Here is a 23,511-nt window from a genome sequence, read left to right as displayed (position 1 = left end):
TGACTGGTTCAGGAACAGTTACCGGTCCTGGTGCCTTAGTCACAAATGGGGACTAAGCGTGGGTCCCCACATGACCCGAACCATCAGTGGGGGTGTCTCCTTGAACAGCAAGCATATCTACCTGTCCAGGGGAGACCGCTCATGTGGCATGAACTGTGTGCAGGTCATGCACAGTCAGACCACCTGTCAGTCCATGATGGGTCAGAAGTTTAAATGAAAATCAACTGGCCCTCCTCCAGGATAGCTGGAGCAGGCTGTACCCACACGCGGGGCGGTGGCCATGATCACCTGGGGGGATGCACACATAGTCCTTTTGCAAAGATGTTGACCTGTCACTGCTTTTGTGAAGGGGACACAGCCTGTGAGATGTGACAGAGGACCTGCTAGTGCAGGTATAACCCAGGAGCAGGGCAATGGCTCCTTCCAGGGGTCTGAGTCCCAGCTCAGCTGCCATCTGGGCACCCCCCAGGCTCCTCACTTCTGAGCGGCCCCAATAATTGTTCCAGACCCTTCCTTCTGGGACATTTGAGCATCTCACGGACATTGGCCTCAGACTGTCTCTAACTCTTCACACAAGAAACTCTAGTGAGAAATGAGTTATCTAGTAAAGCAAGTGGCCATGGAAGATTTCCAAAAATTAAATGTGAAAATTATGATGCCGATGTACAATTTGTTGGTGGCACAAAGATGCTACCAAATGGATTGATACTAAATTTCCTTAAAATTGCAGATACACAGTGTTATGGGCTGAATTGTGCCCCCCGTCTCCCAAAACGGTATGTTGAAGTCCTCACCTCCAGCACCACAGAATGTGACCTCATTTGGAAATAGGGCCATTGCTCATGTAATTAATTAGATTAAGATGAGGTCATACTGAAGCAGGAGAGGCCCCTAGTCCAATATGACTGGTGTCCTTATAAGAAGACAGCCGTGAGATGACAGGGGCAGAGACCGGAGTGATGCAGCTGCAAACCAAGGACACCAGGGCAGCAGCCACCAGAAGCGGGGAGCGAGAGGATGGGCCAGAGACTCCCTGGCAGCCTCAGAAGGAACCAGCCCTGCGGGAGCTCTGATCTTGGACCTCCGGCTTCCAGATCGTGAGGGAGTGCATCCTGGCATCTTAAGCCACCAGGCTGTGGTACTTAGTTTCCTGTGTCCCCGGCCCCAGAAAACTAACGCAGGCGGTGTGAGGGCTGGAGTGGACTGAACCTGAAAACCAAGCGAGTGTAGCCCGTAGAGACACAGGAAGGGGATTAGGGAAAGCCCAGAACTGCTCTGAGAGGCCCGGCCTGTCCAGGTATCAGCTGCGGGAGCTTGGACCATTCCCTGAAATCTCTGAGGGCTCTCGCTCTTCCCTGAAGTGGAGGCGATGTGATGGCAGGGGGCGGAGCATGCATGAACGGTGGCGGGGGACAGAGTGTGGGTGGACAGTGGCAGAGGGCGGGTCACCGCTGCACCACGGCAGGGGGTGGAGCGTAGATACATTGTGGGAGGAGGCAGAGCGTGGGTGCGCGGTGGGAGGGGGCAGAGACGAGATCCTGAAGGGACTTGTCTGCCAGCCTCTTCCCCCTCTGCAGTCTCCAACAGTATTTCCTTTAACATACACTACTAAAATATAGTCAAGTCCCCAACAACTGGGAGATTCCATGTTTCCAAATGATTTTTCTGTATTTTTGTATGACACATCTATGGAACAAACCAAAGCTAAGAACACAATGAGAGTGAATGATGAACAAAATGAATAATTATAACCCTGTTATCGAGTCCGACCATCCATATCCTTAATATATTTGGTGTTCTCTACAACGGCTCCGTTAGCATAGTGCTCTGCCAGTTACAAAGGATAACAGCTAACACATATCCAGTCGTTTCCATGGACAAGGCACTGTAGGAAGTAGGAATTATTATTATTATTTTGCAGTTGAGGGAAATGAGGCACAATGTAGCAGACCCAAAGTCAGAACCAGGTTTTGAATATAGGCAGCCTAGTTCCAGCATCACAAATCTTAGCCTTGCAAGGATTTTCGTTTACTGTAAACTCATTGGACATTCATGACAACCTTGTAAGGTATGCAGGGCAGTTGTTATAACTCCCATGTTGCAGAGAAAAAGCAGAGTGCTTGACATCGTAGACAGATGAAATAATGAATAAGTGAGTGGGTGGGTGGATGGACGGATGAGTGGGTGGATGGAGGAATGATGGCTGTGTGGATGGATGGATGGATGGATGGGTAGCGGGGTGGAAGAATGGAGAGATGAGTGGATGTATGGAGGAATGGTGGATGGATGGATGGATAGGGCTCAGAAGAGTCAGTAAATTTTTCCAAGACCACACAGCTTATAAGGATGAGATCCTACATTCAAACTCAGGTGTCCTAATTCCGAGTCCAGTGCTTCTTCCACTCTGGTTTGACATTATCTCTAATATCTATGAACAAATAGAAGGTTCCATTTCTATAAATGAGAATGCAATTCACATCTATTCTATTTCATATTAGGGCCCCAGGTCAAGTTCTCCTCAGCAATTTAAGAAAAATGGAGGTGGCAGGGAAAGCGTGTTGTCCTAGGACTGAGGCCAGCAGTCTCCTGAGGACCAGTGCCCACACCAGCACCTAGAACCCAGCTCCAGAGACTCTGAGTCGGTAGGCGTGGCATGGCCTGGGACCTGTGACTTTTTAAATTCCCAAACGTTTGGATGAGAACCGGCAGTTGAAAATCAGTGGCCAAGGAGCCCTCCACACTCCTGCTTCCCAGCTTCCTTCCCCAGTCCTGATCAGCACCCACATCCCAGCTCATAGCCCGCATCCCAAACCCAGAAGTTCTTGTACAGGAAAATACAGAGGGCCATGAAAGGTAGGAAGAAAAACATCCAAAAAAGGAAAATCAACTAGGATTAGGTTTAGCTACAAGAAAGAGAAAAACACAAAATAGCAGTGACAAAGAAAATGGGAGTGTCTTTCTTTGTGGCATAAAGAGTGGCAGTCAGAGCCCGGGCCTGGCCCGGCAGCTTTGCTCCACTGCGTCCTCGGAATTGGGCTCCTTCCAGCTCCTGGACCACGGTCCTCAAGGCCCAAGATGGCAGCAGGCTGCAGCCATCTCCCCTGCACGTCAGACAGCAGGACGGGGAAAATGACAAAGAAGAAACGGGCAGAGGATGGGCACCAGATGCCTTTAAGGAGGGCACTGCTTACAAAGTTGCTTCTTGACATTCTCATTTGCATCTCGTTGGCCGGAACTTACTCATACGGCCACACTTAGCTGCCAGGTTTGTTGGGCCAGGTGCCAGCTCAAAACTGGGGGTTCTATCACGATGGAAGGAGAGGAAGACAGATATTGGGGTACAGCTAGCACTTTCTGTCTTAATACCCAGAAGACACAATTTCCCCAAACCATTGTTTTTACCAAAACAATTGGATAGATTTCAAAGAAAATCAGATGTTTTCCCGGAAAATTGATAGCGAGCTTTGAAAATACATGAAGCGTAATTGGGTGATGGAAGTTTAATACTGAGCGAGAACAGCAACACCATTTTTCGCATCTGCTCATTTAGCCGAGCCCAGAATAAAACTGCTTTCTCGTGTGTGTGCACGCTGGCGCATGCATGCACGCTGGCCCACACATGCACACGCATGCACATACGGTATTTGACCTGGCTAGGGCCTGACTTCCTTCCTCGTAACAACCCACTCAAGGTGTTTATCCAGTGTCAGGAACCTTGACTGGCTTCACATGACGCAGCCCAGATATTGAGTTATTTAAACATGTGCTGACTTGCTGAAGCCTCGGCCTTTTCATGTGCAACACGGGGATGACCACAGGTCCTACTTCATAGGGCTGCTGGGAGCAGCAAATCACATTCTGTGTGTCAAAAACCTAATGCAATGCTGGAAAGTCGGGGCTCTCAACGAGTGTTAACTAACAATATTTCTACTCCTACGAGTCTCGTAGGAAACTCCTTAGGGTTCTGTGTGGCTTCTGGGTTCACATGCTGGCAAAATGGAATTGGTTGCATCTCTTCCTTAGTTGTCTAAATCACGTCACCAACTCACCTGTAGTACGAATGAGGGGTCCCCAGGACATCAGGTGTGTCCCAGATAACTCAGCACTCCTCAGCGACCGAAAATCGTTGCAAGTCTGTTGTTTTGAAAGGAGAGAAACTTCACATTAGTTGGACAATCTTTATGAGAAATGCGCTCCTATCAGGGATGCTATTCTGAGTCCTACGAGTTATCCACTTGCATGAGCTCCGACGGGGGGAGAAGGAGGGCTGGAGGGGCAGGACCACAGGGCTCTGCGCAGGCGGGACGGCCCAGGAGGCGGAGGGAGGGCCGGGCGGCAGGAGGGTTGCAGGAAGTGAGGTTCACAAGAGCAGTGAGATGTGGCAGCCCCTTGAGCCATCTCTAGCTGCTGGCTCTGGCCCCGTGGCCATTCAGGGGTCACATCTCAGGCACAGCTCAGAGTCACCTGCGTTCTCCACAGCCCACTGCTGCCATTTGCTCCTTTCAACCCCTTTGCTTTACAGAAAGGTTCAGGGACATGATGGAATCTGCTTCCTACATACCTGCTCTGGGTTAATTCTGTCCCACCAAAAAGATGGTGAAGGCCCTATGGATGTGACCTTCTCTGGAGATAGGGTCATTGCAGATGATCGAGTTAAGATGAGGTCATTAGGGTGGGTTCTAATCCAGTAGGACTGTGTCCTTTACAAAGGGGACATTTGAACACAGACGCAGACATGCGCAGAGGGAAGATGATGTGAGGACACATAGGGAGAAGATGGCCATCTATGAGCCGAGGAGAGGGGCCTGGAGCAGATTCTCCCTCCCAGCTCTCAGAAGGGGCCAACTCTGCCGACACCCTGATCTTGGACTTCCAGCCTCCAGAACTGAGAGAATAAACTCCTGTTGTGTAAGCCACCTGGTCCGTGGCCCTTTGTTACAGCAGCCCCGGGAAACCATACGATACCCCTCCTAAAGGAACGTGGAAAGAAACACGCAAAGCCATGTTGCAAGGAATCGGGGCCTGGCAGCTCCATGCAGAGTTTCTTGTGGCTGTTAACCCTCCTAGCATTTCTGAGGGTCCAATGGGACCAGGTTCAGGCCCACGTGCACACTTAGCCGGCAGTCACTGGGAGTCTGTGGTCCTTTTGTCCCGTTGTTCCAGAAGACCTACTCTTTGAGAAAAAGTGACATCAACAAAATCGGCGGTCGGGGGGCCTCCTCTCCTTTGCTTGTCCTACTGACACTCAGAGGCTGGTCACCAGGAAAACCGAGGAGTCTGGCAGGACAGGAAAAGCCCATCCCCGAAAGGAGAGAGAAATGTGCCGTAGGAACCAGAGGCCAGCAGAGCTCTCGCCAGCGTCCTCGGCCACAGACAACATGTGACGACAGTCACTTCACATACTTGTCCGTGGTTTGAAGAACAGCTTTCAAACCTCAGGACTGCAAAGCACGTTTCAAATTCAAGGAAATGAGAATGCAAAATTATTCACGATCCCACGATGAACGACGAACACGGGAAAGAAAAAAAGCTTTGTTAAATATCACAGTGGCCGGGATTCAGCAGTGTTCCATCGATGTTGCTAAAACATAATATTAAATTAAGGTAACATTCTTCCACCTAAATATGCGTTAAATCACCTCTTGAGCATCATGGCAAGGCCATGTGACGGCCAGTGGACGGGACAGCCTCAAGAAGGACTTAGGTCAGCCATCCGACTATATCCGTCCTCTGCTCAGGGGCTGTCTGCTGTCAAAACCTCATTCCACGTCTTTTAGGGACCAAGTCTGCAGGGCCAGTGCCTCCTCCCAGAGACTGGGCCCCCGAGCAGCCCAAGCTGCGGGCTTCTGATAAAGGAGCAACCGCCCTCTTAGCGACAAGGAACATGAACCCAGATCGAAGTTTAGAACACCAAACACCTACTATTTTGAACACCAAACACCTACTATTTTGCACGTGGTTCCAGGGGACTCTATGCAAATGCGCAGCTTGCAGTGCAGATAGACAATGGCGTTGTTAACGAAGGAGAAGATTTTCAGCTTAAACTGGGCCTTTGTGGAGTTCCCGTTCTCGATCACGTCCGTGTGCGTATTGGGGATGGGGCAGCTGGGAAGAGAGGGAAGGGGGCTCACCAGCTGTAAACCGGCCTCCCATCCTTCTTCCCGAATGAGTTTCCTTACAATATATCTGACAGCACACGGAGCTCCTTGGGAGGCAAGGAGGCTAGCTCTCCCATTCCCAAAAGGAGAGTCCCCTGGGGGTGTTACCTGAACCCCAGGTCCACATCCATGTGGGTCTGCGAGTCAGAAGCCCAGAGCAGGCTGCCCAGCAAGGGGAGCAGCAGTGCCCAGCGCCCAGCAGAGCCCTTACCTGTTGTTGATGAAGCCAAACATGATGGGGTCCCTGGCGTTGCTGGACGGCGTGGCCCAGCACTCGGTCAGGACCACCTTGAGGTCGCTCTTCTGTTTGTAGAGCCCCACTTCGATCTTGACGTCGTCGCTGGCAGACACGCTATAATTTTGAGGGATCGGAGAGTCTCCGATGAACAATTGCATTTCGGTGACAAAGTTTCCAGCTCCGTGGAGGTCCTCGCTGATGGTGTAAACCCTGCAAGAGGAGCGGGGTGCAGGGAGGCTGCTTCTGTGACCCCTCGTGTTCCTGTTCCTCCCCTCAAAGCAACTCCAAGGCAGTGTGGAAATAAAGGAAGACCCCCTGCCCCACGGGAGAAAGGGCAGAGCTGTTTACTCCCAGCTGGCTGTAGTGGGGGGCAGCCCTGTCGCTTGTGCGCTTGGTGGGGACTCAAAGGCGGGCAGGGGAGGGGGCATCTTCACAGTGGAAAAGGGAGGCTCAGGTGCACCCTGATGGAGGCGTCGCCATGGGGACACCCCCGGCGGCTCACTAGAAGCGGGGTGTCCTGCGTGATTGGTTAGGGAGCACAGCTGGCTTTCTCTGGTTGGTCCTAAATTAGAAGCAGGGGTGAAAATTAGGGATATTGGCGGTTGTTAATTGAGTCCTTGTCAATTTGTATATTCAGTCTCTCGAAAGTGTCCTTGAGTGATCGAAACCCTAAAGAACCCCCAGAGTGAAGGTTCTAGAGAGGAACCCGAGCTGGAGAGATGGAGAGAGGCTTCTCACTCACCCCCACTCTGGGGTGTAGCCTGATGAGGTCAAGAGGTCATTCTGGAAGGCACAGTGGATGGGGCTCAGGATCTTCAGGTGGTGGATGATGCCCTCTGGGGACAGGTCGTTCCTCAGCGTGGTCCTCACCACCGTATTCGTCATGTTCTGAACACAAATGGGGTGTGAGTGAGCTCCCAGGCTGCAGCAGGCCCCCCGACACAGCTGTGGACCACAGCTCTGGGTGCGGGGGGTGGGGGTTCTTTTCTAAAGCTTATCCCCCAAAACATAAAAACCCTGGCAATTTTTCCCTAACGCAAATTGCCAAAGAGAACCAAGTCCTGACACCTGCTTCAGCCCATTTCTTCTTCTCTTCATCAGAGGAGAACCAGAGACTAACTCCATCAGCCGATACCCAAATTAATGGATCAGCTTCTCCCCTGATAATCCCCAGTGCGTTTCTGAACGTGACTGTGCAGGACCCTCTCTCACCAAAGAAGTCAAGAGTGAAAATGAATTGGTTAAAGTCTGCAACTAAGCAGCCCCACATTCTTTCTAAATTCTGTGGTCTGGGGAAAGTAGCAACACGCCAAGGATCCAGAGGACAACCTCAAGAAAAGGGATGTGCTCTTGAACAGGACTTGGGGAGCGTGACAGCGCAAACACAACTAAGGTGGCGGACCTGGGGCTCCAGGGAACTGTGTCGGGCCCGTCAACGTTCATGGAGTTAAGCCCGTAGAGAGGTGTGGAGTAGATTGGTTCTGAGCTGTGGGGAACTGACTCCCAGGTCAGCGGGGATTAGGGACCCGTTGCTTAGAATGTGAAAGTCCAGCAGAAAGAAGGGAGGGTTGTCAGACAGCAGTGTCCCAGAACAGGAAGATGGACTTTCCCGAGTAGGAGGGAGTCCTACTCAGAAAAAGAGATGAAGACCCTGAGATGGGCAATTTCGAGACTTGCTTCAGTGGAGAGGGCTGTAGGGGAAGATAAAAATTTCTGTGAAAATTGCCGTCATCACACTGAAGCCAAATAAAGCCGTTTGTTCGACAAAAGCTCTGAAGTCATCACTATGCGTTTGAAGCGTTTTGGGGGCTGGGGGCCTGGAGTGTGACTGTCACAGTGGTGGACTTGCCAAGATTAACACCCTTTTACTGACATCTCCTAAATTGTCACCAGAACAGAGCGAAGGGCCCGCTGGGGGCAAATACGGACGCTGTGGTTGTGATGCACAGTGGCGTTACAATTGGCAGCGGGCACTGCGCCTCTTCCGTTATAATCCCGACCTCAGCAGTTTAGAGCTAGAGAAGGGGAATTGGTGTGAAATAGGTAAGCCAGACCATCGAATAAGAGGAAAATTACGCCAACGAAGAAGGGTCAGTTAGAGTGGGTGGAAATACACAGCCGAGTAAAGTTCTGAACCATAACAAAAAAAGGAGACGCTATTGGACTTCTTAGAGGACGAAAGAGCATAGCAGCTTATGAACTATGCGACAAAGTGTCCGATCTGCATAAAGCTGCCAGTACAGCATTGGCCTAAAATAGAATTTCCGAGACTAACGATACTCACGGGACCCATGGATCTAATGGAAACGAGGACGCCAGTGGCCAAACAGGCATTGACATTAGCGGGTTTGAGAACAAAACGCCACACGCAGGGCAAAGCTTCGGGGGTGTGAGAAGTGCCTGCTTTCTGATGACGCTGAAGGGGAAGTCCCTGAGAAGGACATTCTGAAACCTCTGTCCCCTTCTGCAGCTTCCGTATCGACTCTTTCCTTGCTTCTCTATGAGATGTTATGGAGTGAGCGTATCTTCCTTGTGCGTGTATTAAACAGACCTGGACAAACGCTGGTAAAGTGCACTATATCACAGAGTCTTTAGCTACTGGACATCATTGGTCTCTCTAGGTTCTCATATAAATAGTGAAATTTGAACAATTGAAAGCATGTTAATTTTTAGAATTCATTTTCCTTAGCATTAGCTTCTGGGAACAAACTTGTGTAGATTCTTAACTGAATTATCCAAAATGGAAGCATTTCCGCGCTTTTGAATTTACACCTCTCTTCTGTGTTTGCTTCTTAAAGTAAAGGGCTCGTATTTGTATGTCCATATTTTGGAGTAATTATCTACACGATGCTTGCAGGTCCTGTGGGTTTTTTTGGCTAAGAAGCAGAATCTCATTCGGTGCCTGAAGTTTCATAACAGGCATGAAGCCAGATCGCTGATGAGCCGTCTTCGAGGCACAGAGTCTAGAACGTGTGTGTTCACAATGGTGTCCATTCTGTGCCTTGAGTCACTTTGAAAATTGTCTCAGAAAAGCTACGCAGTCCCCTCCTACTTTCACAAGAATTTTATACTTATATTTATGAGATGACTCTGTACCCCTGTGAATATTTTGGGGTGTGGACTAGTTTGTATCTGCTCTTGGCATACTCTGCACCATCTCTATCTAGTATATCAAACTATGTGCAGAGGTGTGACCTTAAATTTATATACTAGAGGTGTGACCCTAAATATAACTTTTTAAAAAAAACCAGGAGGTCAATAAAATGTAAACTACTTAACAAAAAAGAAAGAGAGAGGGGCAGAACCTGCCACCTGTACGTAATCTGTTGTATTTGTATAAATAAGTCTTGAGGGGAATCTTAGTTTCTGACAAGTGTCAAAAACCCTAAGGGATCCCGTGGACTCTAGGGCTTGGATGACTCAGAAGAGACGAGTTACCCTTTGCTCTGAACTCGCTCTGAACCCCACTGAATTTAATTGCTAAACCAGGTGTTTGTCGAGCTCAGAAAAACAAAGCGAGAGAGCTGACGTCTGCAGCCTTGTCTCTGGGTTCCCTCGCCGGCCCCGTAGGAGACGCTGACTCACCCTCGGGAACAGCCTGGCTGACCACGCCTGAGCACCGCGGCCAGGAGCAGCCGTCTCATTCTTAGCATCTTTCATTTAGGTCCTAGGAGCGCTGCGGCCCGCTAACTTGGACCTGAGGACCACAGGGGTGGAGGTCCAGGCCCCTGAGTCCCTGCCAGCGGCACAGCTCCCCTGATGAGGACAGCCTCCCTGCCCCAGTCCACGGCCAGGCCTTCTGCTGAAACCCTCCCCCAGCCCACCCCCTACACTGGACCCTGCCCTTTCCTGCCACCCTCCCCCCCCACCCGGGGCCACACTGCCCCACCCAGCCAGACCCACTCAGACACCCTCTACCTTGTAACTCCTCCCCCTGGCTTTCTGCTCTCCCTAATCCGGCCACTGCCACATGTCCCCTGGCTACACTCACGGTCCTTCCAGAAAGAAGGCCCCCTCCCGCACAGAGAACCAATAAGTCCTTCCTGGTGAACCCAACTGCCCTTCCTATTTCCCCAGGGGACGACCTCTCCCAGTGCCAGCGCTGGCGGAACTTATGGAAGGTGCTGGTTTTCTCTCCTGCTGCCTGTCTGTCTAGCATGGCCCTGAAAACAGAGCCTGGGGCTCCATGGGCCGAGTGTGGGGAGCAGGGAGGAAAGGGGATATGGGAGCAGTAACTGTGACTAGAGACAACCAGTGAAGAAGCAGGACTTGGAGCTGGCTCAGCCCACCCCATGGGGGGATGCTGCAAACTGGAGATGCTCAAGGTGGGCTGGGAGTCGGGGAAAGCGCCAGAGCCCCTCTCTGCACGTGGGATGTGAATGCCTGCAGGCCGGGACAGTCATTCCCCTGACTGGCCTTCCCTCCGTGCCACAGAGGAAAGACCCTGGAATGAAGAGAGTTTTTGAGAGGACCACGATCCCTCTGGCCGGGTACTTCCCATAATGCCACCGCACTTCCCCACCAATGTGCATGCGCACTCACACACACACACAACCATTCACACACACAGATTCACACACACACACACACACCCATTCATACACACATTCACACGCACACACTCACCGCTGCACACGGGCTCCGGGCTTTCCTGCCCCTTCACCTCTCCCACTGACTCTCATCCTGCGTGTACACAGAGTCACTGAGAGGAGTTTTGAGACCCCAACTCTGAGACCTACCCCAGGCCCTTTGCACCAGAATCCCTGCAGGGTGGGGCTCACAGCTCCCTCCTTGTTCCAGGGTGCAGCCTGGTCCACAGTGAGAACGCGGCTCTATCCTGACCCCTTTGCTGGGTCCCCCATTTAGAGTCTTCCCTGATCCCCTGGGCCAGAGGTGGACCCTCCCATGTGGAGATCCTGACAGCTCTATGCCGCCCAGTGCCCCGTGCGCGTCCGGACCTGGCAGCCCGGCCTTACGCTCTGCACGACGGTTCCGCACTCGCTCCACCCGGCCACGAGGAGCACGTGCGTGCTGTTGCCATCGCTCACGTTGCAGGACGGGTGTCCCAGGTACAGGGACGACTCCGGGATGGACTCCTGCTGCAGGAAGCGCCTCTGGACGGCGATGGCCACCTTCTCGATCTCGCAGAGCACCCTGACGGCTCCAGTCAGGTTCAGCCGCTGGGGCAGGCCCTGGGGGCTCACGCTGGCGCCAGGCACAGAGGCTGCCCCAGTTCCTGATGGGGTGGGGGGCTGCTCTGGGCCGGGGACCTGGGTGGTGTTGCCAGGAGGGTCATCTGCAAGGTACGAGGAGACAAAGGCAGAGGTGGGTCTGTGTTTAGGGACCGCCATGAGAGGGCCAGGGGGCCAGGAGCGGATGAGAACAGCTGTGCACCGTGCAGGAGCACACACCTGGGTCACACATTCAAACCACAGCCATGCACACACATGGGCCGCACCTTCCTGCAGGCCCAGGCAGCTGGCCTGGCTCGGCTCGTCGTGGGCCCCCATGGGCTGGGGGACACAGAGGCCTCTGCCCTCCCAGCCTCTCCCAGGCCGACACCGGGTGTGTGCAGCCATGGACTTGAGACAAGTCTACCCTGGGGTCCTGAGTCTGTTCTCTGAGATGGGCCAGTGGTGTGTCCTCTCAGGAGCCTTGAGTCCCAGCTCCCGCTCCCGCTGCCTGCTGCCCCTAGAGCAGGCTCAGTTCAACCTCTCAAGGAACAAGGAGGCTCTGTACAACCGCTGCCCGTCTCCCAGGGCTCGCTCCCCAGTCTGCACGAAGCAGACCCCGGGCCTGTCTCAGCCCCCTACCTCGGCCTCCGCTCTACAGCCCAGCTCCATCACCCCCCAACATGGCATCCGCCTTCTGTTCTCTCGAGGTGGGCTCACCCAGGCCCTGCCTCCTCCCCCGGCTCTCCCACTCCAGGATGCAGCCTATCCACATCCCTCCTGTGGTATGCACAGACTTCGCAACCGGCCTCACCCGCCTCTCATGGCGGCCTGCCTCCCGCTCTCCCCCACTATCTCCTCCAGGCCCCCACTCTGCAGCCAGCCGAGACTGCACACCTGGACTGTGCCTGCCTTCTACCACTCTATTCTTGCTGTGACACCCACCCCACACCCTGCCCCACCGCAGGCCCCTCTGCACCGTTCTGTCTCAGCTGTCCTTTAAGACCAGTTCCAAGGCTCCTCTTCCAGGAGGCCCTCCCTGACCACATTCACAGGGCTGAGACAACACGGTGTCCTCTGGGCCTCCTGCTTCCGCCTCGGCAGAGCACATTCCATTCCTCGTCCTGTGACACTGTGTTTACTGGCATGAACGTCTGTTTCCCTCCACTTGACCGAAGATCCCTTGCTGGCAGGGTCATCTCAGGGTCAATGCTGAATCCACTAAGGGCCCACTGAACGGGAAAGTGCTGAGAGGTAAGAGGGGCCGTGTAGAAACGTTTCCCCCTTGTTGCCTGTCACACGGGCTGCATGTTCTCTAAGCCTGTCTTTTGGCATCTGAGAGTGCACAGCTGGGTGTTTTCTCATCTTGGGCATTGGAAGATGCACTTGGAGATACGAGGCCCCACCAGAAGGCTGGAGACCCGTGGAAGAACGTGAAGGGACATGCACACACGAGCACACACTTGAGCATGTATGCACATACACACATATGCACACACATACGAGTGCACACACACACATTAGGAAACCCAGGACATAAAAATATGCTGACCTCATGAAACACTTTGTGAATGAACGTCCTTAAAAGAACAGTATTCCAGAAAAGGGCCTAGGAGAAGATTACCTTCACAAGGTCTTCCAGAATATTCCACAGGGAAGTCGGGAGCACCTCCCGAGCAGCTGCAGGTGAAAGACCCGAGGGTGTTGCGACAGGACGTGCCCGGTTCACAGTCGTCCTCCCCCACGTCACACTCATCGTAATCTGCACAACATGGAGAACAGAAAGGGAGAAGGTCGCCGTGGGCTACAGGCTGTGGGCTCTGGGGAACAGAGGCGCAGCGCGCGGCTGTCGGCGGACAGCCTGTGGGGAAGAGTCCGGGGAGGCAGAGCTGAAAATCATCGAATGACAACAGAGACTGGCAGCACTGGAGAGCTCAGGAGGCAGCACAGCGTCCCAACGGACGGGACAGGGTGAAGCTGGTGTCCACATGGAGGAGGCCCTCACCAGAAACCGAGTTGGCTAGCACCTTGATCTCAGACTTCAGCCTCCAGAACAGAGAGAGCTAAATGTCTGTTGCTGAACCCCCCTAGGCTACAGTGTTCAGTTATGGCAGCCTGAGCTGACTCAGACAATAGGAGAAAACAGTCTAAATTGCCTTTTCTCTCTCTTTGTCAATTATTTGTACCGGGATCTCCTTGGAAACTGAGCTTGAGAGGAAGTCTGGCTGCAGAGAGGAACATATCTGTCCCCAAACCATTGAAACAGGCAGCAGAGGAGGGGCGGGGTGGGACACGGCCTCAGAAAACGGAGGAGCACCCCTGGGAATCTTGCAGCTTCACTAGAAGATGTTTTCATCCTATAAACCTTGAAAAACCCATAGCAGCGACAAGAGAGATGAGGGTCTCCTCTGTTCCACAATTTCATCCCCCGCAGGGGCAGCCCTTAGGAGGAGGCACATGGAAGGAGACGGAAGGCAGGAGCTGAGTTCTGGCTGCCTCTCGTCCTGAAACACCGTGAGTCTCCCTCGGGGCTGGGCCCCCGCCTACCCCATATGAAGGTGTCCCCTCTGACCACCTCCAGCACAGAGGCGTTCTGAAAGGCGGTGAGGAACGCAGCAGACACCTCCCGGACGTCCACGTCTGCGAGGAGCAGCAGATTGAACTCCACCACGACGCTGCCATTGGTGATGCTGGTCACTTCCACCTGCACCCCACCAGAGTCCAGGTGCCTGCGCATGGTGGCCGGCAAGGAGCTCCGCACCTTTAGAGAAACCGAGCACATGAGAGGAGCTGGCCGCTGAGAGAGGAAACAGGGGATCAGTGCCCTAAGGGGGCTCCGCCGGGATTCCTGCCAGCAACAAGGCTGGCCTGGGCAAAAAGGTCAAAGCCACGGGTCAGCTCTGGGCCCGTTCCCATCTGCTGAGTCCCCCAGCCCCTGCAAATGCCCGTGGGCTCTGAGATCTGAGAACCCAGTTCCCCTGTGAACCAGCCTGTCTGTATGGGGCTGGGGGCTTATAACTTGGTAGGGGGCTCATAACAGCATTTACAATCTGCCACACTCAGCTCAGAGCCCAGGAGGGCGGGGGCTGAACGAGTGGTCATGGAGAGGGACACCACCTCCTCTGCTTCATTTTTTCTAGAACAATCCTTCTGCTCCTGATACTGCAGAACTTTCCTCTGCATTCTCCCTCCCCGCCTTTCTGAAAACTGCTTCCCCATGAGCATCCCAGTGGGACAGGAAATTCCTGCCTATAAATGTCTTGTTTCTCATCCTATCACTTTGGACAGAATCCTGTATTGCACGTCATGTTCTTCTATTCTGGCTTATCATGGCCAAAATGCCTGGAAAGACATTCCATCTTATAATGAGCTTTAAGTCCATATAACGCAAATCTCCTATGGAAAAGTGTGCCTCCAGGGGTTGCTCTCACGGAGAAAACCTCATCCTCATCTGAACTGCGTGAAGTGTGGTGGCCCAAGGCACAGGCTCACGGCTTCACTTCCCTGCTTTGGGACAGCCAATAGGACCCAATCTCTTGGTACCCATCAGAGGCCGCAGACGCCCAGAGACCCCCGAGCTGCCTGCTGTCACATGGCTGACATCATTGCCATTTTAACAGTTGGGTCCTTTCTTTCTGCCTTTCTCTCTGGCTCTGGTTCTCTCTGGCACTTCCAGAGAGGGATCCACCACAGTCTTGTATTAAAGTCACTTTGGGTTGCATTTCAAACCAACCACAAAGCAAAGTGCCGGGCTCCTCGGTAGGGAGCGACAAGGAACAAGGTGCCACATTAACCCTCTACCGCCCCAAGTTTGTCTTACATTCCTACGCATGTGATAGATTGCATAATTATTTGCTGTTCTGAATTCTAGGCAAACAAACAAACAAAAACTGTCCCCAAAAAGAGGCAAAAGAGGAAAATGTTTGAAGAGGAAAGATTAATCAGGAAACTTGGGGTGGAAATGGAGCTGCCTCATGTGGCCACTACAGCTGTGTGGACTGATTGCTTAATATGATGGTTAACATTTCACCTAAAGAAGATGGTGATACACACGTCAATCAAACCACCAACAACTCTTGAATCCACGCACTGGGTGGGGAGCCTGGGACCCCAGAATAAATAAGGCAGGAGCCCAGATCCCGAGGAGCCCCAGTGGGACAGTCCCTGGAGGCAGCATGGTCGGTTTCGTACATGAGCAATGCTGATAGGGTTGAACAGATCATTATCACTCCACCTCTAGGTGGCACTGCCAAACTCTCTCTATCCTGTGTCTTAAACTCCCAGAATAAGGAAAAAAAGCTAAAATGTATGATATATCCACTATGCAAACAAGATCACTCAATTACGACAAGTTCATTCTCCATTCGTCAAAGGGTAATATAACCTTCATCAAAAAGAATATTGATATTGACGCCCTTGCTAAATCATAACAATATACCATCCCAAAGAATGCTAATGGGATGGCAGAGGGAAGCACAGGAAAGAATAGGAAAAATAATTTTTTGAGGCTGGGATCCTAGCAGCATTATTCACAATAGCCAAAAGGTTGAAGCAATCCAAATGCCTATCGATGAATAAATGGATAAACAAAATGTGACCTATCAACACAGTGGACTATTATCGAGCCGTCAAAAGGAATGAGGTACTGACACGTGCTACAAGCTGGATGAACCTTGAAGACATTATGCTCAGTGAAATGAGCCAGACACAGAAAGCTGCATACTGTAGGATTTCACTTCTATGGAATCTCCAGAACGGGCAAATCCATGGAGACAGAAAGCACATTAGAGGTCACCAGGGGCTGCCGGGGGTGGAGGAATAGAGAGCGACTACTAATGGGTAAGGGGTTGCTTTTTGAGGCGATGAAAATGTTCTAGAATTAAATGGTGGTTACAGTTGCCCAATTTTGCGAATACAGTCTAAACAACTGAATTGTGCACTTTAAAAGCGTGAGTTTTGCCGTATGTGAAATAGATCTCAATTTTTTGTTAAAGTTTTCTTTTTAAGGCAGCTGAGGGGCTTTCTGCTCCACAGGGTCCCATATCGATAAAAAAGTTTCACTGAACTGGAAACAGCCTGAAGCAAGGATGCCACAGAGAAGACATGCCTCCCACCGACCGGTGTGTCTATCTGATGGCAGATCCGGGCACACACAGGCACGATGCCAGAGCTGGAAGGCTCGGCTTCCTCAGCAATGAGGAGCCCATAGCATCTTCAGGGCAAAGTCCCTGTTGGCTGCGACGAGGATACTCCCCTCCTCCCTCCTTCACATCCCAGAAGGAAACGAGGACTGAGTTCATCACTTACCGTCCTGAAGAAGAGCTCCAGGAAGTCTTGATACTCCCGGCTGCTTACGTTGCGGAAGGATTCCACATACTCCACATTGGCTATCCTGACCGTCCCGCTGAGTTTCTGGGCCGCTGCGGGATGGAGAACGAACATGCTGGGAATGGGAATGTACCAGGTGACAGACGACCATCTCTATCTTAATAGCAGTGTGTTCACGTCGACCAGCAATAACATCACCCCGAGGCTGACGTGCACTCCAAAAGGAAGGAGCAGCACCCAGCACACACAGCCCACCGACTCCAGAGGATGCCAGGACACAGCCTGGGCACAGAGCGAGAACTTTCCGGAGACCATGGAACCAGCTCAGCGCCTGCACCTCTCCACCCCTCCCTGTGCCATTGTCTGTGCCCAGGGTGTCCCGGTAACTGCCAGCAAGCCGGGACAACTTTGAGAGTTAAAGGAGGTGGTACTCGTTAATCTTCCAGGGCCGCAGGTGAACACGAGGCTTTCCCAGTGAAACCAGGACACAGGGTCACTGTGCCTCTCTTGGAGCCCACGGCCCATGACAGTGTCCTGATACACTTGGTTCTTCTTCCCCGACAGCCCGGCCTCTCCACGGGTCAAGGGAAGTCCCTGCTTTTGCACCAGTCTGTTCCATCTGAATCTTTCCCCTCCATGTTTTAGGGCTTCCGGGAGCACATGGTGCAAGAATGTGGTCCAGGAATATCACCCGGCCACATTGGGGCTTCCAGCACGGCAGCCATCTCAGATCTCCCTAGGTCCTTCACCAGATGGTTGTGAAACACCTGCCACCTGCTGGCATTCTAGGCAACAAGGGAAAGAGAAGGACAAGGTTGTCCTCTTGGGGACTGAGGGTCCTGCTCCCAGGAGCTTGTTGCCGAGGTGCAAGACAAACCATGAGGCCGTCCCACTATGCATGCCTGGATGGACCCCAAACCCGTGTCCTCGAGATCATTGCTCTTGCTGCCTCAAGGCCATCGGTCCAGACTCCCAACAACTGGAGCATGCAGCCCGATCTCAAAGCCGTCAGGAGCAGGATGGGGGCACAGGTGAGAGGAGAAGAGGAGCCCCCTGGGACATGAGGTCACAAGCCCACAGGCAGCTCCTCCCTCCAGGAGTGGGTGAGGCCTTCAGAGGCCAGACTGACGCCAAAAGCCCAGCACCGGCTCTCAGACTCAGGGCCGACCAGCCGACAGCCGCCTCCCTTTCTCTAGCTCGCCATGAACTTGCACGGTAGCATCATCGCATGCCATCTCCTCCCTAATTTCCCAGTCTCCAGCTCATCACTACTTTAAAGTATGTAAACAGAAGTTGTACACTTTTCTGACGGCCACCCTAAAAGGCATCCGCCAAGGGGCGTGCACCCCAGCTTGGGGACCACCGCTATCAGCTCTTGCACAGCTGCCCGAGATCTGAGGACTTATCTGCAACCTCAGGTCCACCCCTGGCTGTGCGGGTCAGTTAGACATCCAGGAAAACATCCGGCTGACAAGTGCTAGTGCGGAGGGAAGGGGAATTTTATCTGACGATGTGAGTGTCAACGAGGGTCTGCTCCACCTCACTGAGGTCTACGTTTGAATCCTCAGTTCTATCGTCATCCCTTTTTCTCTGTGGCCCCAGGCCCTAGGGGCCATTCACACATCGGCATCTGACTGTCCGACTGTCCGGCTGTCTATTGTGGACCTCCCTGGAGCCAAACACGGGTTCACCGAGAGTGAGAACAATCAGAGGGCATGGATGACGCCCCGTGGGCCAGCACACACACACCTTTCCCCGCCGTGTGCCCACGGGGACACAGGTGAGCGAGTGTCTGCAGCCCCTCTGGGCAGAGTCTGAAGCACTTGGCCCCACTGCCTCTTTGCCCACGGTCTGCCCAACACCTTTCCCTGCAATGAGCCCCATCCTGTCCGGCCTCTGTGTGCCAGCCAAGTATGGAACGGAGAGAGCCAGGCGTTCCTACACGGAGAAGAAGATGAAAAACCCAGCGCCTGCAAGTACACCCGGCTCTTTAAACTTAACCCACCAAACAATCTTCTTTCTACTTTTTCTTCCATTTAAGAACAAACCATGGTAAGCGTTAAACCCTTTACCTGTCCTCACTTTGAGGCGAGCTCTGGCACTTTCTGTCTCACATGCTTTGGCCACAATCTCGACCAGGTGCAAGACGCCGGGCTCCAGCCCCGACAGCGTCAGACTTGCGTCGCGGGTCTCCAGGTGCACTGTGGGGCTCCGCGTGGAAGTCAGGGTGAGCTGGAAAGCGGGGTGCAGGGCGAGATCTGCCACCCACGCCAGATGGAAGCCGGTGCTGGTCACGTTGGAGACCGTGACCCCTCTAATGGGGATGGGAACTGGAAAGTGGACATAAACGCTAAGATTAAAATCAATCAAGCTGCTCCGAGGCGAGAGAGCAGGAGAAGCCTCACCAAATGCTAAAATCAAATACACCACGGGGGGACACGACACATCCTCAGGAGACGCCAGCCCAGGGAAGTCCTACAAAGTCCCCTTGCTGTAAGCAGCACACATGAGTATGGGGTCCCTGGACGGCCCTCCTGAGCCCTGGTCCCCGGACAGCAAACCTGGCCCTTCTGGTTTAGTTTTTGTTCTGCCCCTGAGGTCCTTGGACTTCCTGAAATGAAGGCCCTTTGAACAGGTTCTGTGTGGACTCCCCGAAAGGTCAGCACGGGTGGCCATTCCTGGCTACAGAGCTGTTGTTACAGGTGACCCCGGGCTCACGTGGCCTTAAGACTTTAGTCTTGGAAGCTGCACCGTCCAGCAGAGCAAATGCATCGATGGAGCTGCATTTGACAGCTCATTTGATTTGCATGCAATCCAGGGTTGGGCCAGCTCTCAGAGATGCTGGTGTGGCCTCCCTCTGTGGGAGCCGCACGGCCAGGCCCGTTTCCTGCACAGGACTGCCACCTGTCTCCCGAGGCGTCACCCAGGGACTTTGGCAATAGGTAAACCCCTATGCGTATGATGTGATGTGGAACTGCTGGGGGGCAGGGCTCGGGCTTGGGGCCTGCCCAGGCTGGGGGTACTACACTGCTGGAGTGGTGCAGAAATGCTAGGGTGCCCAACAGTGCTGGGGGATGCGCCCCAGACCTCCATGTAATGTGTGCACCCCAAAGGCCCCTCCCGGTACCCGACTTCCTGCTCCAGCTGTTGGCAGGCAGAGATGCTCAGGAAGGAGGGGAAGATAGGACTGGAGAGAAAGCACAGGGACTAGTTCTCGTCCTAACAAGACCTGAAGCCGGCCGCCAACAGAGCTGCTCTGCGCCCGGGTTTGTCCAGCCATGAAATGAGAAATCCGCCCAAGTGTGTCTAAAAGGCCTTTGACTCAACAACCGTATGAGCCTTTGACTCCTGGACCTCACACGGACCATGTGGCTCCCAGTGTTCTCGGGCCTCAGGACACACATCCCCCAAGATGCCCCATTCCAGGCACTCACCACAGGCCGGGGTCTTCAGAGACGTGGGGCTGGGAGCCAAGGGCAGGTCTGGGGATCCAGAGGGTCCAGGGTTCGAGTTCTGTGGCTGCGTGGGGTCCAGAGGTGCTGGTGATGTGTCCCGAGTGGAGAGGCTGGTGTCCCACACAACATGTCCCGTGGGACCCTCAATAGGAGTGGCCCAGAAGGACGACTCCATGGTGGAGTTTCTCCATAACCACCCAGAGGGGTCCCGCAGGCTGTCCGTGGCCCCCAGAAGGGAGGTGTGTGTTGGCCCGGGAGCCCTGCTGGCTGTCCACTGGCCCTTCCCCAGGCCGGTGGACACATTGGACACCTCCTCCATGCCTTGCCCTGTGCTGTTCCTGTCCTGCTCGACCACACTGCTGCCCGCTCTTCTGGGTGGGGTCCCTGGAGTCTGGGCCTGGCTCACTGCAGGGGTGCCCCATGGGTGCCTGGGGCTGGGTGACAAGGTGGGGGTCTCCAGACCAAGGGCTGTTGTTTCTGTGCCAAGAGCTGGGGCTGTTACCCCTGTCGCTGGAGACAGCACGCCTCCCGTGGGGCTCACCACATCACCTGCAGAGACACGTCCACTCTCAGATGGGGCGTCTGGTCCAGAATTGCCTGAGCAAAGCCCACCAGGTGCCACCCACAAGCAAGAGCCCCCCCAGGTGGCCCCCAAGTAGCGATCCGGGCGGTCTCTGTGGGTGAATATGAATGTTTAGCCGGGCCCAGGTTGGCAGTCCCCCAGGCACACTCGCGGGGGGCAGGGTGGGGGCGGGGCGAGGCGGGCCCTCTCCATCAGATAAATGAGGATGCTGGACCCCGAGAGTGGGGCTCTACCTGGGGGGCTGCAGAACCAGGGCATTAATGGGGAAAACGGGGCAATTTCCCCAAATTTGAGCTCAGTATGGGGCTTGGTGCTGGTCGCTATCATCAGCCTGCTGGACATCGCATGAATAAGGAAAAGAATGGGAGAGGAGAAGCTGAGTGGACATCAGGAAGCAGGACAATGTGGTTAAAGAGAAGAGGTCCCCCCGGGAATAATTCTCTGCTGCTGCTTCCAGCCCAAAGGCCATAGCTGTTATGAAAACAGGTGGCTGAGTGTCTCCATGGCCCACCGTGCGTTCAGGGTGGACACCGCTAGTCAGTCACAGGATTCGAAGTCTGTATATTACCTCCTCCTGCTTCTCAGCTCAGCCCTCCAGGCAGCCCCAACCAACCGATCAGAACTGGCCCCCCAAAAACTTGGGCCAGAGACGTGCCAGGACTGGGGCCCAGAGGCCCCACATCAGGCCTTCTCTCCTGGATTTCCCACACTCTTGGGCTCCAGGCCACCTGCGGAAGGGACCCTCTCCTGGGGCTGCATCCTGACTTATGGGGAACCCCCTCAACCATAAAAAAACGAAAACTTGTATTTTAAAACTGCCCTCGTGTAAAGGCTGGATTCATTATTATATACTCATTGTTATTAATTTCTTTCTTTTGATTTTAAAAGAAATTAAAACATTTTCATGGGCCCCTAAGAGAGTCTCCATCATGGCTGATGGAGAAGTCAGCCCCACCCCAGGTCCCCAGGGAGAAGGCGCTGCCCGGAGTTGGGGTGGGGGAGGGGGGACGCACCCTCACAGGCCCGGCCTGCTCGGGAGGGGTTGGCGTCCCTGGCCGTCCAGCACCGGCAGGTGTAGGAGCCCTCGAGGTTGATGCACTGGGCGGCCGGCGAGCAGTCGTGCTCCAGGCTGTCGGCACACTCGTCCCAATCTGCCGGGTGGGAGAGACGGGGCAGAAGCCAGTGAGAAAACGGCCAGAGGCTGCTCGGCACACAGAGCAGCACCAGAGCCGACAGCTTCCTGGCCTATGTTGCAGCGACCGGCTGGAGGTCGAGGCCAGGAGTCAGAGAAGTACCCCAAGTCCAGCAGCCCGGAGGAGGCCCTGCACGCAGCTCAGGCCAGAAGCCTCTAGCTGAACCAAGGAAACAAGCTACGACCTGCCTGCACCGACCTTCACCATTGGCTGCCTGATTTGGGGTCAAAATTAGGGAATGTTGGTCCTTTTGGGGGTATTAGCACACACAAGGGTGAATATATTCCTCTCTGTTTATTCTTTGTTCCAAGACCCCAAAATCAGGATGCCTTTCCTTATCTCTGCTGTGCCAACATCCCCAAATATTCAGCTTTTCAACAAAGAAAAATAACGGAGCCAGGAGGCGTTGGGGTAAGTACGACACGCGCTTTCACAGTCCTCTTTGAGTGTCCGGGTGTTCGGACACGGACAGGAATGGCCCCTGAGCCCGTCCTCCCCGAGTCCAGAAGAGTGTTGTAAGCCCCTCACCCCTGTGAATCTCCCCAAGACCCTGGTCCTTGCTCACCCGCCCACACCCGATACAGCCCCCCAACTTCCAATCAGCGGGCAGCCAGGCCTAGCATCAGGCCAAACTGGAAACCAAAGTCATCAGGACACTGCTCCTTTCTCTTTCTCCAGCCCTGTCCTCTCCCCTCTCCTGGTCCCCCTGCTGACGGCCACCCCCACTCCTGTACCTCCTCCAAGAAAAAAATCTGACCGTCTCGTGCATCATGACACATGACTGATCAATAAAGTGCTACCCGCAGCAAGCATGACAAACCTTAAGGTATAAACGTCTTGAGCTGTATTTCAGGCTGGGAGGAGCTGGGGTGTGGGCAGGGTTCCCATGCCCCTAGAACTCCATCCTCCAGCCCAGACCAAGCTCTGCAGGTCACCACCTGCCCCACCCCACCCCAGGGGAGCAGGTGGCTCTGCACAGACTCGCCTCTGCTAGGGGGGAAGGTGGGGTGCCGAGAAGGGGGCTCGATTCCCCGAGTGGGGTGGGCTGCGAGGCTTGGTCACAAGGTCCTGCAGCTTATGCCTCCCAGAGCTGCAGGTGGAACTGCCCGATCAATGCCCTGTGGGCCAGCGGAGCCGGACTTGGCCGGGATGTAAGTCAAAATGAGGGCCAAGTTCAGCTTCATGCAGAGACAGCTCCGTAGCCGAGGGCTCCAGGCTTGTTTTGTGGTTTTCAGTCTTGCTTCATGTGCCCTTTGCAGGAGCAGCTCCCCCAGACCAGCAGGCTGATCAGCTGATGCAAGTTACACCCCACTTCCCGGGCCCACCTCCACCCCCACCCTGCGCGAGGCTCCTTCACAGACAGGGCCCTGCTGGTCTGGCCCCAG

The 23,511-nt window shown here is 53.9% G+C and overlaps 1 protein-coding gene, 1 long non-coding RNA gene and 1 pseudogene across 5 annotated transcripts in view; 2 read left to right on the top strand and 1 right to left on the bottom strand.

Moving 5' to 3' along the window:
• UMODL1 (uromodulin like 1) overlaps positions 1-23,511 on the bottom strand; it is a 93,478-nt gene that overhangs the window by 4,392 nt on the left and 65,575 nt on the right. For 3 of the 4 annotated variants that reach the window (XM_070488927.1, XM_070488926.1, XM_070488929.1), the window contains 11 exons: positions 21,947-22,084; positions 20,330-20,899; positions 18,968-19,225; positions 16,875-16,987; positions 14,115-14,328; positions 13,192-13,329; positions 11,373-11,692; positions 7,139-7,284; positions 6,370-6,606; positions 5,946-6,105; positions 4,050-4,134 (listed from right to left, as the gene is read on the bottom strand). In XM_070488927.1, coding sequence (XP_070345028.1) covers positions 4,050-4,134; positions 5,946-6,105; positions 6,370-6,606; positions 7,139-7,284; positions 11,373-11,692; positions 13,192-13,329; positions 14,115-14,328; positions 16,875-16,987; positions 18,968-19,225; positions 20,330-20,899; positions 21,947-22,084 — 2,379 coding nt within the window. Of the gene's footprint in view, positions 1-1,386; positions 1,886-4,049; positions 4,135-5,945; positions 6,106-6,369; positions 6,607-7,138; positions 7,285-11,372; positions 11,693-13,191; positions 13,330-14,114; positions 14,329-16,874; positions 16,988-18,967; positions 19,226-20,329; positions 20,900-21,946; positions 22,085-23,511 lie in introns of those variants that run through there. The other variant, XM_070488928.1, reaches the window with a different exon arrangement.
• Positions 7,299-10,136, top strand: LOC139040952 (ubiquitin carboxyl-terminal hydrolase 1 pseudogene; annotated as a pseudogene).
• Positions 19,655-23,438, top strand: LOC139040993 (uncharacterized). The gene is made up of 3 exons (XR_011495419.1): positions 19,655-19,837; positions 22,438-22,537; positions 22,805-23,438. It is a non-coding gene; the product is annotated as an uncharacterized lncRNA (long non-coding RNA).

This window comes from Equus asinus, chromosome 18, assembly GCF_041296235.1.
Source record: "Equus asinus isolate D_3611 breed Donkey chromosome 18, EquAss-T2T_v2, whole genome shotgun sequence".
Classification (NCBI taxonomy): Eukaryota; Metazoa; Chordata; class Mammalia; order Perissodactyla; family Equidae; genus Equus; species Equus asinus.
This window is presented reverse-complemented; position numbering and strand designations above follow the sequence as displayed.